Consider the following 17,789-nt stretch of genomic DNA (forward strand, 5'->3'; position numbering starts at 1 on the left):
AATCACTCCTCTTGTTCCAGTTCTGACTTTTTCCCACTAGATGGTAGTTTTCACCTTCCACTGCACCCCTGGGTGGCAATAGATATGCCCATAGGTGGAGCTAGACACACTCTTTAGGCGGAGCTAGTCATGCCCCCTGGACAGCGCTGCGCACGTACTGCAATCTACTACTATGTAGAATCTCCCTGAACCTAGTTTTCAAAAGTATGTTACACAGTGAGAAAGATGCCTGCACCTGAGTCACCATTCCCACCCACTCCATCTATCTACTCTAATTATCTCTGTCCTAATGACATCTTTAAGAAATAGGGGTCTATTTACTAAGCAGTGTTAAGAGACAGAGTGAAAAGTGATAAGAAAGTGATAAGGTGCCAGCCAATCAGCTCCTAACTGCCATCTCACAGGCTGTGTTTGAAAAATGACAGCTGGGAGCTGATTGGCTGGCACCTTATCACTTTCTTATCACTGTTCACTCTGGACCTCATTCAGAGCCGCTCGCTATTTGCGGTCGTTCGTTTAATAAAAAGGGGTGGCTATTCAAATGAACCGTTCGCTCTTTGCGGTCTGTTCACGCCTATAAGTCTGAACGAGCGAGCAAAACTTGCGGTCGAAATTTTGATAAAAACGCCCCCTGGCCGCTCGCATCATACGTCATGTCCGCTATTTATTAGATTAATCGAGTACATCGAACAGCGTATGAACTGCTCGCTATTCTTGTGGCTGGTTTTTCCTACCACAGTTTTGCGAGCAGTTCTGACAATAAAACAACCAAGTGACGTGGTCAATGACGCTGCTGTTTTAATTATGCACACCCATAAAACGCCCGCTTTGACCTTTAAGCACGCCTGCGTTCTGATCTCCACTCCCGTTTTCAAGCACCTTCCCCTGTTACCACCCACATACGCCTCATTCTGTCACTCAAAATAGCAGGCCCTCGCTATATAGCGAACAAACGATTTTCGGATGCACTGACTGGTTCGCGCATGAGTACTAAAAACCGTACGCATGCGCAGATGTGCGAACATCGCTTACGAGCGGCTCTGAATGAGGGCCTCTGTCTCCTAACACTGCTTAGTAAATAGACCCCATAGATATTAGGATATGTGAGTTATGTTTCCTCACTGGCAGGGCCGCCATCAGGACTTGAGTCCCGGACGGACGCTGGCAGAACGGGGGGGGGGGGACCGCCGGCTCCAACTACTTGGGCACAGCCAACCGATGATACTGGCCGCCGCAGACATGGTCCTCTTTAAGTAAATGGTGGAGCGCCCGCTTGGGCCGCTCCTCCATCCTACAGCCGGGCACACAGAGACCTGCCGGGCCCTATGTACACTAAAGACGTCCCAGCAGTCAGCGCTCGTGACGTTAAGACCTTGAAAAAGCACACAGAGAAACGCACGTCGGCACGCCCGCCATGTGTACTCTATGTTTGAAATAATTAATATGTTGTAATGTAATGTTTGAAATAATCAATATGTTGTAATCTAATGTAATATATCATCAAACTAATCACACGGAGGGACCTGTTTTGAAACAGGACTCTGCAGTGTGAGTGAGCTCGCTTACTACATAACTCGTGATTTGTAACATTGTTGCAGCTCTGCAATTCCGATCCTTGCAGAATCAGGCCCTCAGTTCCATTCGTAACCCCCAAGTTTGGTAAGTTTGGTTCTCAGCAAAGCAAACCCCCATATACAGTCAGGTCCATAAATATTGGGACTTTGACAGAATTTTCATATTTTGGCCTCTATTCACCACCACAATGGCTTTGAAATGAAACAAACAAGATGTGATTTAACTGCAGACTTTCAGATTTAATTTGAGGGTAATTACATCCAAATCAGGTGAACGGTGTAGGAATTACAACGGTTTCTATATGTGCCTCCCACTTTTTAAGGGGCCAAAAGTAATGGGACAAACTAAACAATCCTAAATCTAACTTTCACTTTTTAATACTTTGTTGCAAATCCTTTGCAGGCAATTACAGCCTGAAGTCTGGAACGCATAGACATCACCAGACGCTGGGTTTCATCCCTGGTGATGCTCTGCCAGGCCTCTACTGCAAATGTCTTCAGTTCCTGCTTGTTCTTGGGGCATTTTCCCTTCAGTTTTGTCTTCATCAAGTGAAATGCATGCTCAATCAGATTCAGGTCAGGGGATTGACTTGGCCATTGCATAACATTCCACTTTTTAGCCTAAAAAAACTCTTTGGTTGCTTTTGCAGTATGCTTCGGGTCATTGTCCATCTGCACTGTGAAGCGCTGTCCAATTAGTTCTGAAGCATTTGACTGTATATAAGCATATAATATTGCCCGAAACACTTCAGAATTCATTCTGCTGCTTTTGTCAGCAGTCACATCATCAATAAATACAAGGGAACCAGTTCCATTGGCAGCCATACATGCCCACGCCATGACACTACCACCACCATGCTTCACTGATGAGGTGGTATGTTTTGGATCATGAGCAGTTCCTTTCCTTCTCTTCTCTTCCCATCACTCTGGTACAAGTAGATCTTTGTCTCATGTGTCAATAGGATGTTGTTCCAGAACTGTAATGGCTTTTTTAGTTGTTGTTTGGCAAACTCTAATCTGGTCTTCCAGTTTTTGTGGCTCACCAATGGTTTGCATCTTGTGGTGAACCCTCTATATTCACTCTTGTGAAGTCTTCTCTTGATTGTTGACTTTGACACATGTACACCTACCTCCTGGAGAGTGTTCTTGATTTGGCCAACTGTTGTGAAGGGGTTTTTCTTCATCAGGGAAATAATTCTTTTGTCATCCACCACAGTTATTTTCCGTGGTCTTCCGGGTCTTTTGGTGTTGCTGAGCTCTCCGGTGCGTTCTTTCTTTTTAAGAATGTTCCAAACAGTTGATTTGGCCACACCTAATGTTTTTGCTATCTCTCTGATGGGTTTGTTTTGATTTTTCAGCCTAATGATGGCTTGCTTCACTGATAGTGACAGCTCTTTGGATCTCATATTGAGAGTTGACAGCAACTGATTCCAAATGCAAATGTCACACCTAGAATCAACTCCAGACCTGTTACCTGCTTAATTGATAATGAAATAATGAGGGAATAGCCCACACCTGTCCATGAAATAGCTTTTGAGTTGATAGTCCCATTACTTTTGGCCCCTTAAAAAGTGGCAAGCACATATTGAAACTGTTGTAATTCCTACACCGTTCACCCGATTTGGATGTAATTACCCTCAAATTAAATCTGAAAGTCTGCAGTTAAAGCACATCTTGTTTGTTTCATTTCAAAACCATTGTGATGGTGAATAGAGGCCAAAATCTGAAAATTCTGTCAATGTCCCAATATTTATGGATCTGACTGTATATATAATTTTATTTACTTGAACATTGTTTTGATTTATTTCCAGTTCATTTACTCCTATATTACAAATTATATGTTTTGTGCAGGTTTCGGTGTTCACGTTGTAGACGTTCATGGAATTCTGCAGAAGTACATGTTTTATTTCTTATTAATCTGAATAAATACATGAAACAAGGAAAAGTGATGATGAGGATCTTCAAGCAGGAATGTAAGAAATGCAGTTTTCCTTTGCTGGAGAATCCAGACATTGATTTTGAAAACATAAATAGAACCATCAAAAACTTGTGTAGTCGAATACAGCAAGTGTTCTATGGACAGAAGAAGATCAATCCAGACCTAAAGCCTGAGCTATACAATAATAAAATGGAAGGTCCTCATGATAGGGAGCACTGCGAGGCTTGCAGATTAGACATCTGTAAATGGCAGACAGTGACGGCAAAAATCCAGTCAGAGAGAAAAGAATCTCCAAGTACTCCTCATCAATCATGGCCAACAGTCTCATTTACAGACAGGCTCCCACCAGAAAGTGTAAGAACAACCTCACCCCCACGACAACGTGAAGGAGAAAATTCGGGAATAGATATGGTTGGCCTTCTTATCACGGGACTTGCAGCATTGGCTCTATGGTTCCTAAAAAAATGATTTTAAATATAAATACACTACAGGCCAAAAATTATGGTGTTATAGTTGTCATTACTTTTGATATTACAAATTATTGCTTTATATCCTAATTCATAAATGCAGCAAATATATTTTCCAAAATTGGTGTTTAGTTGGATTATCAAAATAATTAATTACTTACCTATCCCCCCCACACAATTAAATTAATTATTTCCCTGGTATTGCTACGTACAGTGGTCTAAGGATACCACTTTTTGTTCTTTGCCACAGACCCTTGTTTATGATTTTTCTACTTAGCTTCAAAAATATCTTTATTTTCTCTGTAAGAACCAATTATTACCATATTTCTCATAATATCATAATATCCATAGCTGGTGTAAAAGAACATTACTTAGAGTGCTAAAGCATTTTGTTCATGTGTGTCTTTATTTGCTGAACAATTTTGTATATTGATTGTTTGATGTAGTATGTTAATTTTTGGCAATATAAAGTGTCTGCAGGGCCAGAATAACCCTAGAAAGCTAACCATGGGTCTGACGCACCCGTCCATTTCTAATTTTTCAATAAAGAATATTCAAGTGGCAAAGTTACCTTTCTCAGATGTTGTTAAAGGCCATTCTGCAAAAAATGCACCAGCAATTGGAACCAATATAAGTCTACCAAAAAGGAGATGTGTAATGTGTCTATTGAGAAAGAACCGAAAGACATCATACCGATGTAACACGTTTCACAAGCCAATGTGCATAGAATATCGTGCAATGTATTGTTCTGATTGTATTTGAATGAACAAAATCTTTATTTTTTCAGTTGTAATTTCTTGTTTAGAACATATTGTAGCCATGCATTGCACCATTGTTCAATAAATGTTTAGTTTTGGTACTACGGATTCTTCATCTTACGGGTATCACAAACCCAGGTTAGCTGTTATGAAACCTTTATAAGGTCAGTTTTCTAGGGTTAACAATGCAGCAGATGGAGCTCCAGCTCCAGGACTCCACATAAAATAGGCCCATTGTCGTGGTAGCATGATGATGACCAGCTGCCTAGCCGGTTACACAGTTGTCCATAAATCATAAGTGTTAAAATTGTATTGCTATTTTTTTTCACACTATTCTATAATTTTTCTATTTGTATATATTCAGGGAGCCAGTGAGGCCGATAGTGTAGGGCAGGGGTTCCCAACCACGGTCTCAAGGCACACTAACAGTCCAGGTTTTAGGGATAGTCATACTTGAGCACAAGTGACTTAATTAGTACCTCAGTTATTTTGATTTAACCATCTGTGCACAATCATGGATATAACTAAAACCAGGACTGTTAGTGTGCCTTGAGGACCGAGGTTGGGAATCACTGGTGTAGGAAGTGTACATGACCACATGTCTCTGGTCGCACCCACAGCGCACTGGTCACAGCTCCTCCCCTTCTTATTATAGGCCCTTAACACTTTCAGCCCCAGGTCCAGATGGCCCTTAATTCGGACCTAAGTGTCTGAATAATAGATTTGTAACTAATATAGTTGACATGTCTGAAACTAATTGTAATTCTGTAGTGCCCCCCATATTATACAACATTGTAGAGCATTTACATTATACCACACTATAGTGCCCACACATTATACCACACTGTAGTGCCCCCACATTATATCACACTGTAGTGTCCACACATATACCACACTGTATTGCCCCACACATTGTACCACACTGAAGTGCCACACACATAGCACACTGTAGTGATCACACATTATACCACACTGTAGTGCCCACACATCATGCCACACTGTAGTGTCCACACAGTGTACTCACCAGGAGCCACAGCAGCCTCAGGCAGCAGGCAGAGCAGCAGTCACAGCCACAATGAGTCACTCCCATGAGGCTGTGCTGCTGCTGATCTCCAAGGGTCAGAGGAGCATGTGATGGGCTCCACCAATGAGAGCTCAACACATGCTCCTCTGACTTCTGTGCACAGACTGCTGGGATTTATTTTTCCAAGATTGGCGTTCAGTTGGACTGGTAAAAGAATGAATTACTTACCTACTCCCCCCCCCTTCGCAGTGGCGGTTACAGGGGGGGGGCAATTGGAGCAATCCCCCCCTAGCGTCATTAACTTTCTCTCTTTCTCTGCTCTGGCTCTGGGACTTGGGAGTAACCAAAAACTCCCCCAGACACTGCGCAGAGTCATCATTCATTTGCATTCATAACCGTGGCAGTGCTGCTGACTCATGGGCCCGCCCCCCACTCCGCTCCTCCCCCTTCTGCTCGTATGTTCTGGCACAATGCAATGCAGCCATGCACATTACTCCTCCTGACTAGGTCACAGATTACAATGTCCAAGTAGCAGCGGCATGACAGCGGCTCGACTCTTCGCCTTGCCCCTTGTATCAGTACCCTGGGTGCCGCCAGTAGCTCGGGAACCCCCCCTGCAAAATCTATTTTTTTCACCCATGGTTATAGCCCCGCCACCTTGTGGCATTATGCCACGATTTGCGAGTCTATGGGGAGGGGGCGCAGCCAAAATGATTAGAATTTATAAGAATCACCCACTGCCCCAAACCCGCGAATTGCAGGATTTGACTGCAGGGGCGGAGCCTAATGATGTAAACTGCCCAGCCTCGCCCCCATCAACAACCTGCTGCATTATGTCAGGATGCCAAAGTAAGTGAAATGGTATCTGTGAATATATACATATCTATATATATTCCTATGTGATATATGTGTGTGCTATACAATAAATATATATATATATATATATATGGGGGTGTGTGTATGTGCATGTGTGTGTCCTATGTAATATATGATTGTGCTATACTATATATATATATATATATATATTCACATACATGTAATACACACACACACAAGGAAACCCCCCCTACGAATACTGCGTTTGCTCATGGCCAGACACTGTGGAGGGGTTGACGTCTGGCTGTGTGTGAGGCACAGTATGAGTCACCAAGGGGAGGAGCCAGGACCAGAAAGGGGTGGTGCCAGGATAGAAAAGAGGAGGAGTCAGGGTTATTATCATTAAACCGCCCCCTCCTCCAAATGAATAGTCTAGATCTGCCACTGCCCCTTTGACACACACAATTAAATTAATTATTTCCCTGGTATTGCCATCACATAGCATGACTTGCTGCTGTTTGTTTTATTGGACAGTTTGGGAAAATAAGGGTTCAGTGTTAATATTTTTCTTACAATTCTTTTTATGATGCAGAAGGTGAAACTAATCAGTGTATGTGTTACCTACGTACTGTGGTTTAAGGATACCACTTTGTTCTTTGCCACAGACCCTTGTTTATGTTTTTTCTACTTAGCTTCAAGAAAATCTTTATTTTCTTTCTAAGTAGCAATTATTATTATTTTTATGTATTCATGGAGACCCTATTGTATAAGGGTATCATATAGAGAAATAGCCAGCAGCTCCCTGTCTTTTTTTTTATTATACACATATGTGCTGCTCCCATTAAGCCCTATAGTAGTAGTGGGATGAACTTTCTGTGACCCTACCTACTGGTAGACCCACTGCACATCTGTTACTGGCTGGCAGGACCCTGGGCTGGTCAGTAACAGTTGAAGCCCAGGAAAATTGCCCCTACCTGACTGGTAGCCGGGGTCATGGGGCAGAAATCCCCTGAGGCTGGCAGCTGCCAAGGGACCAGGACTAGTGGGGGCACAGGATCTCAGCCCGGAGAGGTGTTCCAGCCCACCGGCTCCTATTTAAAAGAACAGCTCCAGCAGGGGAGCTGGGGCTGTGAATGGACTGCGGGAAGTGCTGCTGGATGGAGAGAGAGAGGTGAGAGAACTAACGTGTGAAGCCCTGCATTGGCATCGAAGGACTGGCTGCCGGAGTAGAGGACCCTGCTCCTGCTGAAGAGAGGGGACCCCCCTAGCTACAATACCCAATGAGGACCCTATGAGGAAGAGGATTAATCTGGGACTCCTGCATCTGTGGATCACATAGCATAGGCACTGCGGGGGTCAAATACCTGACTGAAGGACCCCAAGAGGACCCAGCTGAGACACCAGAGTGAGGACCCCAGCAAAGAGAACCCCAGCACAGAGGACTCCTGGATTACAAAGCCCTGCCATATGATCCCCTGCAGTGACCGGAGAGGACCTCTAGCGTTAGGATCCCAGAGAGAAGTGCAGCCCAATGCAGTGTTTCACATCCCGGGCAGTGCTGGGTGTCGGAGGTCCCAGAGTCTGGTAGGAGATGGCAGAAGAGCTGCAGCTGGGGGTGAGACCTGTGTTTTAGCTACCCTCTCTAGGCTGAGTGTTAGGCTCATGCCTTATTGGGAAATTAATACTGCCACCATGCAGTTAGCAGTGGGGCATAATTACCTGGCATTCAAAACAAGAGGGGGGCTTAGGAGTTAAAAAATTTGGGGCCCATATTTCCCGACCACAGGGTCTGTGCTCTCAGTAATTGTGGTCTTTATATAGATGATAGTGCCCCCCCCCCCAGATGTCTGTTCCCAGATGTTTTATACTATTGTTACCAGAAGAGCTTACACTCAGATATAGTGTTGGGACCAGAAAAGCTTACACATTGCTAATGTATTGCCAGTGTATTGTTGCCTGAAGAGCTTACACTCAAATACAATGTCTGTTCCAGAAAAGCTTACAGTTTATTATTGTATTGTTGCTAGAAGAGCTTACACTCAGATATAGCGTTGGTACCAGAAATACGTACACATTGCTAAAGTATTGCCAATGTATTGTTGCCTGAAGTACTTAGACTCAAATACAATGTTTGTACAAGAAAAACTTATAGTTTGTTAATGTATTGTCGCCAGAAGAGCTTGCACTCAGATACAGGGCCAAATGTAATAGGCTGTGAGTTTATTCGCACATATGGATTCGCACCTCATCGTAGGTTTTAAAGTTGCGAGTATTACTCACAATTCGCCTATGTAATAGGTAGCGATATTTCAGCCACATACGCTATTCGCATGTGACGTCCCTCGAGAAAACTCCCAAGAAAATCCACAAATTTTAGACCAACCGGAATTCATTTCAGCAAGAAAAAAAGATAATCACCCATTGGCAGGGCAAAGTCTCATGACTTAGGCATCACACACTATATAAACTCCAGAGCCACCATTTTGTTGTTTGCTAGCAAGTGAGGAGCTAAGTGCATGAGAGGGGAGGTGTGGTCTGCACAGACAGTGACGCAACATGGCAAACAGGAGATTTGGGGGAGCTCAGTAGAGGCTGGAGGAGGAGGATTAGGAGGTGTTTGTCAGGCAGAGTCACAGTCATCAGGAGGAGGAAGGTTTGTCTGACCAGGAAGCGCTGGAGGAGGATGAAGACACACAGGTGGAAGAGGAGAAGGAAAATTAAGATAAGGGGGAGGATAAAGTGGAGGAGGGTGAGTCTGCTTGTCCTTTGCCTGGGAAGATGTGCTGTGGGTGCAATATTCGCTTCACCTGTGAGGAAAATTCAGCACTGGTACATGCTATGGTACCAGTGTTCACATGTGTCCTGGGAGAACTCACACACTGTACCCCCCTGGCCAGAAAGAAACAAATGTGGGTTGGCATCACAGAAGCTGTTAACGCTGTCAGTAGCTGCAGACATTACGTTTCTAATGTTAAAAAACATTTCAACGATATAAAACGTGTGATAAAGGGGAAAATGATGGATGAAGTTACGCAGTCCTGCAAGACCGGTCATGGCCGTCACATCCCCGTACACTATATATCTTATGAACAAGAGCTCAAACAGATCATTCCACCAGAGATCCTACCCGGGACTCATATTGAGGATACAGACAGACCTCCAACCCCGGCCCCTATTGGTGAGTAACATAACAATACTCATATTACATATTTGTGCTAGCATAATTTACTTGGCTGTTAGAAATAGCCCAAAAGCAAACATGCATTAATGAGTAGTGTCGTCCCTACTTCATCTGACACCCGGTGCGGGGAGTAGTGATGGCTGGGTTCGTAGTTCGCACATCGGGGCCGTGCGCAGGGGAGAAGGGGGCATGGCCTTGTAAGAGGGACATGGTCTCGTGAGAGGGGGCGTGGCCCAGTGGATGGGGTGTGGCATAGCGGTCTGAGCCCCGTTTTTGTCACACCAGGGGTGCTGGAGGTGCGGGCTGCCCCCGAGGGCCAACCTGTCTGAAGTGCCGGCTCCTTCACTGAGTCAGTGGCCCAGTACTGCATGTAATGCTATAGTGCAGCACTCAGCTCCTGTCATTGAGGGGGGAGTCTGCACCTTGGTGTCACCCCTCGGCGGGTGACACCCATGTGCGGCCCGCATCCCACTTGTGACGCCACTGTTAATGAGGATACTATCCTAAGATTTTAATCCACATAACTTTATAAAAATCTCATGTGGACACAAATTGCAAACAATGCAGTAGCAATAAAACTGTCTAGCCTACCCCACCACCCCACCCCACCCAAAAAAGCCCCCATTAATAATCTTTATGTTTTTTTAGGTCCTGCACGTCCACATCCACCAACTCCTCAACTCCATCGTCAAGAAGAAGATGATCACGAGATCGTCTTAGTCACAGTAGATCCTGGCATGGTTGTGGATGAAAATACAGAAATTAAATGGTTACAAACAACAACCAGCAACTGAACCGCACATCACCAGATCCTACACCTATACCTCAACAACCCCCTTCTGTTGAGGAAATAGCTTTATCCTTTGATAGCTTTAGAACTAAGCAGGTCTTCTTTATGAAGAGACAAACACAGCAAATGCATGGCCGAAACTAGAAGCTTTGTTACCCGGTGCAAGGCAGTAATTTAGCGCCCCCTCCCCCCTGTGTCTCTGATGCGCAGCCCCACCCCCTTGTAAGCATATTTTGGGGATGGGGCTGCACATCATGGGCCTGATTCATCAGTGTTCGGGAATCTGTGCAGACGCATGACCCATTCTGCACATGTACAGAACAGGACTGCGAGCCCGCTCGTAAACTGGCAGCAGACTGTTAGTGTATGACAGTCTGCTGCTGTTTGGGGGTGGGGAGGGCGTGGTGACAGCCTCCGTTACCCGAACCGGAGGTGTGACACCGTCGTTGGGGGGTAGGGAAGAGGCCAGGATCTCCGTCGGCAGATGGAGATTTTCTGGCCTCTTCCTCTAAACTGCGGCGGCCGGTTGCGTGACCCCATGGGTCACTTTAACCTTGCTGATGTTACGCAGTTTATCCGATGCTACATTGGACAATGCAGCTTGGATAAGTAATGCACAGGTGGCGTGATCCCTCCTGCTGCATTACCATATCTGCAAGGATCCCAATTGCAAAACTGCCTGCTTGCAGCTTTGCAATTGCGATCCTTGCTGAATCAGGCCCCATGTCTCTGTTCTCGTCATGCTGGGGCAGCCCCTGTCACAATGCGATGACGGGCACATACGTGACTGTGGCCTGCAGGTGGTACAGTGGTACAATGTCCAAAAAGTCGAACTGTCCTGCTGAAATGGGGACAGTTAGAAGTTATGTAATATAATATATATATGTACACATAGAAATGAATGCACTCATCCTTCTTGTCTTCCACCTGCAAGGTGCTCCCTCAAGAAGCTCACAGTATACCTGCAGCCATTGATACAAATCCAGGAAAAGAGGGCACACTTGTCAAAAAACAATGTTAGAAAACACGATTCCTTTTTAATGCTTTCAACATCTTCATCACCACCCAGTGAAGGATAAGTTTAACTCCTGGCACATGTTATTGTAATGCCAGTCAGATAGCAGCAATGCAGACAAAAAACATCCTCCAACAGTATGACATGGTGTCAATACCAAAAATGAGTGCACCAGCTAATAAGTTAGTGGACAATCCATCATATTGATTAAATCAATCTTAAGATACTCATACTGTCTGTCGACCTCGGTTCCCTTAGTGTTGGGCCGTTAGAGACCAGCAGCATAACATCTCCACCTGTAGCATCTGAAGTAAACTAAAAGAATCACTCACCTCAAGCCATCCTAAATACATCCTCTACGAGGCAATCAGTTCACACGTGTGTGGCATTCAAAGTGAACACTGCGTGCGTTCCAGCCAGACCACGCCAGAGTTCTCACACTTCCGGGTGTCTCTGTGCTCCATCTGTGCATCTGACATCATGCGCTTAATCTGTGCTCGGCTGCGTAAGACGCAGCCTCAGTGGTCAATGCACATGACTCCATTAAACACCCAGCGCATGCACATCCACCACAGTCCAGCCTGCTTACCCGACGATTACACCGGTGCACGTGTTTGCAGCATCACAAACTACTAACATCCCCATAGATCAAAGCAGTGGGGTGATCTAATTGCCAAATATTAGAGCACACATCCATTATGCCCTTGGGGTGAGTGACTGTAACAAGGTGCCATGTGTAACAATACATTATTATTTATTTGTTACCAGTAATTTATATAGGGCACACATTTTCCGCAGCGCTTTACAGAGAATATTTGCCCATTCACATCAGTCCCTGCCCTAGTGGAGCTTACAATCTATGTTTCCTACCACATGCTCACACACATACATACTAGGGTTAATTTTTGGGGGATACAAATAGCTTGACAGTATAATTTTGGAATGTGGGAGGAAACCGGAGTACCCGGAGGAAACCCACACAAACACAGGGAGAATATACAAACTCCATACAGGTAGGGCCGTGGTGGGAATCAAATCCACGACCTTATTGCTGTAAGGCAGTAACGCTAACCATTACACTGACTGTGCTGCCCCAATACATAAACTAAAGCATACACCATTACCCAAGAAACAATACAGAACACATAAAACAATAATATACATAACAGAAAAATACCAACCTAAAAAAAGAGAAAATTAAAAATTTAATAAAAAATAAGTAAAAAACAATAAATTATAAATGAACCACTAATCAAGAACTATCACCCATAACTCATAAAAAACACCTAAGGTTTATGTTCTCATTTAACCCTCTTGAGGCAATCGTGTCCAATTTAAATATCCAGTGTGCTTCTCTTTGCAACAACATTTTATTCCGGTCACCACCCCTATCAGGCTTAGGGACATGACCGATAAGGATGGACCTCAAAGTGGCCACCTGGTATCTGCATTGCAAAACATGATGTGCCTCTGGTTTATCACTCTGTCCGTCATGCAAGGCTTGCATAATGGAGCTCCTGTGGTTAGCCATCCATTCATGGAAACTTCTGGATGTTTTCCCAATATAATAGAGTCCGCATAGGCACATCAGCACATAGATAACATACGAAGATATGTATGTGAGCCAATGTTTTATGCCAATCTTCACACCTGTATGGGGGTGGGCAAATACTTTGCCCGCTATCATACCCCCACAGGTGGTGCAGCCAAGGCAGTAGAAGCATCCAACCTTTTTATTAGTCAACCAAGATGAACCACCTTCTTTTTTAAAATTATTGGTAGAACTCTTCCAAAGCTGCTTCAGGTTCAGCCCCTTCTAAAGGCAACAAGTGGAAATTCTCACAAATGGTGTCTGTGAGTTACCTGTCTCAGGTGATGAGCGGGATTCAATGGAGACCGGCATGATTGGAACCACAGATGACATAGATAGCTCTATTGCAAGATTTATGTAGCAGTGAGAACTGCCTTTGATGATAAATGACAGGAACTTAGAGGAACCGGACTGGGACTGGCAGGAAGACTTGTTGAGTTGAATGGGTGAACTTGGAACTTGACTCTGGACTGGAATAATGTGGATTGAACTGATGAACTTGGAACTTGACTCTGTACTGGAATAACGTGGATTGAGCCAATGAACTTGGAACTTGCCTCTGGACTGGTATAACGTGGATTGAACTGAAGAACTTGGAACTTGACTCTGGACTGGAGTGATGCGACAATGGCTGAAGAGAAATCAGGTAATGCTGAGACGAGGGCTAAACAGGGTAATCCGGAAATGCTGTGACAAAGACTGGAACTCAGGTGCAGGCTGGATAGGGTAATTGGGAATAACAGGTTCAGGAAGGAATGAGTAGGTTTGGGATTTTAGGATCAGGGAGTGAGTGGGTAGGTAGAAGGAGCAGGAGTTGATCCACAGCAGGAAGCACAATGCAGGTTTGCAGGGTGCCAGGGACCAACCAGTAGTGGTGGAAGGCACAACATGCAGAGGGAGTATTCATCTCTGCAGCACTGAGTCAGAACTACACCTGTGATTCCAATAAGGGCTAGCAGTGTTCACAGACAGGAAAGGACCCAGGTGAAATAATCACTGTGGAAGGAATGCATAGAGAAGTGCTGCAACAGCATGATCAGAACAGGTCCTCCAGGAAAATTACACATACAGATCCATGGAGACAGGTGGCAGTGGTAAGTCAACAGGCAAAAGGTGAAAACTAGACAGGTTTGTGACAGTACCACCCTCTTTATGGGTGGACTCCGGACACCGAGAAAAAAAAACTTTCTTCCAAACATGACATTCCAGGGACACCATAACTCTGAAAACATCTCTTCAGACATCTTCATCCTCAGAGTAAGTAGACCATTCTTCCTCACTACAGGTGGAACCTTCATCACCTAGGAAGTCTTTAGTAATCCCAAAATGAGGACACTCTTCTAGAAATGTAGTACACAAAGATTTGGTATGAGAAGATGTAGAACCAACATTATTTCTTTGGTATCTTTGGTGGGAAGATGACCGTCTCCCCCGCAAAGCCATATTTCTCTCGGGCAACTCCTGAGGAAATACATGACTGGGAAGGACAGGGTCAAATGACAGATGGTCTTCAGAGAATGGAGAATTATCGTGTGCATGATCGAACTCAGATTCCGAGTCAGTGTCTAAAGGTGAAATGCAAGAATTAGTATTGCTTGAAGATAGATAGGACACCTGGGAGGATCTAAACGAAACTTGACCAGTTCTAATGGTGTTAGAAGGTTGATTCCTAAGGGTCCTTCAAGACTTCTTCTCTCAGAGGAGTGTTTCATTCTGTACCATACAAGCGGTATATTGGAGCATAACATCAGAGGGTGACAACCTCTTACTAGAAACTTTGTCAGAGTCTATATTTTTGGAGGTACAGTTGTATGAAGGTAACAAGGAGGTGTGCGCACATCTCATGTTCAGGGATGCCGATTCTGTAGTACTACTTTCCTTGGATGCTTGGGATTCAGCACGCTGGCCCTTAAAAACTTGACCTTGTTCGGACTTCAGGGGAGTTGAGGACAAATTCTTGGTAGCACAAACAGACTGTTTGGACAATATTTTGGAACTGAGAACTTCGCTAGAATTTTGGTTTACAGGGTAAGGACCAAATTCATTGACAACAGCTTCACTGAAAGTCTTTATATTTAGAAGCATTGGATCATTGGAGGCATAAACAGGGGTAACCCAGTCCCAAGCTTTACCTTGAAAAGATGGGATAATAAACTCTACAATATTAGTAGGCTTGACTCCACATGGCAAAGAAGAATTCATCATAGCAAAGAATTGTTTCAATAGAGCATAGTATTGAGATAAGTCCCCATCAAAATAAATGCATGGTGTAGTATCCGACTAATCCTGTGTGCTCAAGGACTGTGGAGCACATTCAGGTGCAGGGCTGGAAGAGACTAGAGGATGCTCCGATTGATGAGGAGTCAAAATAACTGAAGCTGACAGATGTTCGGTATTCGGACCAACTGATGGGACTGGGAGGGGTCTAGAGGAGCTAGAGACAGTAGCATCAACAATCAAAGCTGAGAATAGACTACAGAGATTGTCATTTTCTGGAACGATATTTGTAGGAGATGGTGAACAGGAACCATGATCAGGATTAGTAGTACACGACACTCCTCTCTGGGGACTGGAATCTGAAACCCGCTCCAGGGGTATGAGACTTGGAACCCCCTCCTGGGGCAGGAGACTTGAGACCCCCTCCTGGGGTGCAAGACTTGAGACCCCCTCCTGTGGTGCAAAACTTGAGACCCCTTGCTGGGGTGTGAGACTTGAGACCCCTTGCTGGAGTGTCAGACTTGAGACCCCTTGCTGGGGTGCCAGACTTGAGACCCCTTGCTGGGGTGCCAGACTTGAGACCCCTTGCTGAGGTGCCAGACTTGAGATCCCCTCCTGGGGTGCGAGACTTGAGAGCCACTCCTGGGGTGTGAGACTTGAGACCCCCTCCTGGGGTGCAAGACTTGAGACCCCCTCCTGGGGTGCGAGACTTGAGACCCCCTCCTGGGGTGCCAGACTTGAGATCCCCTTCTGGGGAATGGGACTTGAAACCCCCACTTGGGGTGCAAGACTTGAGACCCCCTCCTGGGGTGCCAGACTTGAGATCCCCTCCTGGGGTGTGAGACTTGAGAGCCCCTCCTGGGGTGCGAGACTTGAGACCCCTCCTGAGGTGCAAGACTTGAGACCCCTCCTGGGGTGCGAGACTTGAGACCCCCTCCTGGGGTGCCAGACTTGAGATCCCCTTCTGGGGAATGGGACTTGAAACCCCCTCTTGGGGTACAAGACTTGAGACCCCCTCCTGGGGTGCCAGACTTGAGACCCCCTCCTGGGGTGCAAGACTTGAGACCCCTTGCTGGGGTACACGACTTGAAACCCTTCCTGGGGCTGAGGCTCTGGAGACCCCTCCTGGGGTTGCCAACTGGAGTCCCCTGGAGTCCCCTGCTGGGACAAGCAGAATCGGGCTAGGACCAGAACGGGCAGAATCTGAGCTGGGACCGGAACGGGCAGAATCCAGGCTGAGACCGGAATGGGCAGAATCTGGGTTGCGGCCGGAACGGGCAGAATCCGGCCTGCGGCCAGAACGGGCAGAATCCGAGCTGCGGCCGGAACGGGCAGAATCCGAGCTGCGGCCGGAATGGGCAGAATCCAGGCTGAGACCAGAACAGGCACTGAGACATTGACACTTGGAACCACTGCTGGAGTTGCAAAGGGAACAGTCTTCAATGAAGTGGTCTGAACCCCCACAATAGAGACAGAGCTGTAAATCTTTGCGCCGCTGGCATTTGGCCACAGAGAGCTTGGGGCGTGGGTAACTACAATGTCTGACATTACTTGGTTCGGAAGAATCCTTGTTTTTCAGGGATTTCCAAGGCTGAGATTTTAGTTAAGACAGGGGTAGCTCTAAGAAACTCGGGAATGATCTGAAAAATGTTGATGAGTAAAGTCTGTAGCTGCTCCAGCAGTTGATGGAAGGTAGTTAGAGGTTCAGGTGTGATTTGAGTACCATCTAGCTGATTATTCAGGTTTTGCAAAAGCTGTAGCACTTGATGCTGTATGGCCTCCTGTGAATCCAAGCGAGTGACCAGGTTACGGAAAGCATCTAATCCCTTAATAGGTGCTTGATCCGCCACCATCGTTGGGCCTGAACATTATGTCACGAATGGTGTCTGTGAGTTACCTGTCTCAGGTGATGAGCGGGATTCAATGGAGACTGGCATGACTGGAACCACAGATGACGTAGATAGCTCTATTGCAAGATTTATGTAGCAGTGAGAACTGCCTTTGATGATAAATGACAGGAACTTGGAGGAACCGGATTGGGACCGGCAGGGAGACTTGTTGAGTTGAACTGGTGAACTTGGAACTTGACTCTGGACTGGAATAACGTGGATTGAACTGATGAACTTGGAACTTGACTCTGGACTGGAATAACGTGGATTGAACCGATGAACTAGGAACTTGACTCTGGACTGGAATAACGTGGATTGAACTGAAGAACTTGGAACTTGACTCTGGACTGGAGTGATGCGACAATGGCTGAAGAGAAATCAGGTACTGCTGAGACGAGAGCTAAACAGGGTAATCCGGAAATGCTGTGACAAAGACTGGAACTCAGGTGCAGGCTGGATAGGGTAATTGGGAATAACAGGTTCAGGAAGGAAGGGTAGGTTTGGGATTTTAGGTTCAGGGAGTGAGTG

At 45.6% G+C, this 17,789-nt stretch overlaps 1 protein-coding gene across 2 annotated transcripts in view; it reads left to right on the forward strand.

Moving 5' to 3' along the window:
• LOC148508242 (receptor-transporting protein 4-like) overlaps nt 1–4,839 on the forward strand; it is a 30,808-nt gene extending 25,969 nt beyond the window's left edge. For both annotated transcript variants that reach the window (XM_088444714.1, XM_088444713.1), the window contains one exon: nt 3,426–4,839. In XM_088444714.1, the coding sequence (XP_088300840.1) occupies nt 3,426–3,981 (556 nt within the window). In that variant the 3' untranslated portion in view covers nt 3,982–4,839. The remainder of the gene's footprint in view (nt 1–3,425) is intronic.
• The last annotated feature ends 12,950 nt before the right edge of the window (nt 4,840–17,789 follow it).

This window comes from Taudactylus pleione, unplaced genomic scaffold, assembly GCF_031769625.1.
Source record: "Taudactylus pleione unplaced genomic scaffold, aTauple2 ptg000372l, whole genome shotgun sequence".
Taxonomy (NCBI): Eukaryota; Metazoa; Chordata; class Amphibia; order Anura; family Myobatrachidae; genus Taudactylus; species Taudactylus pleione.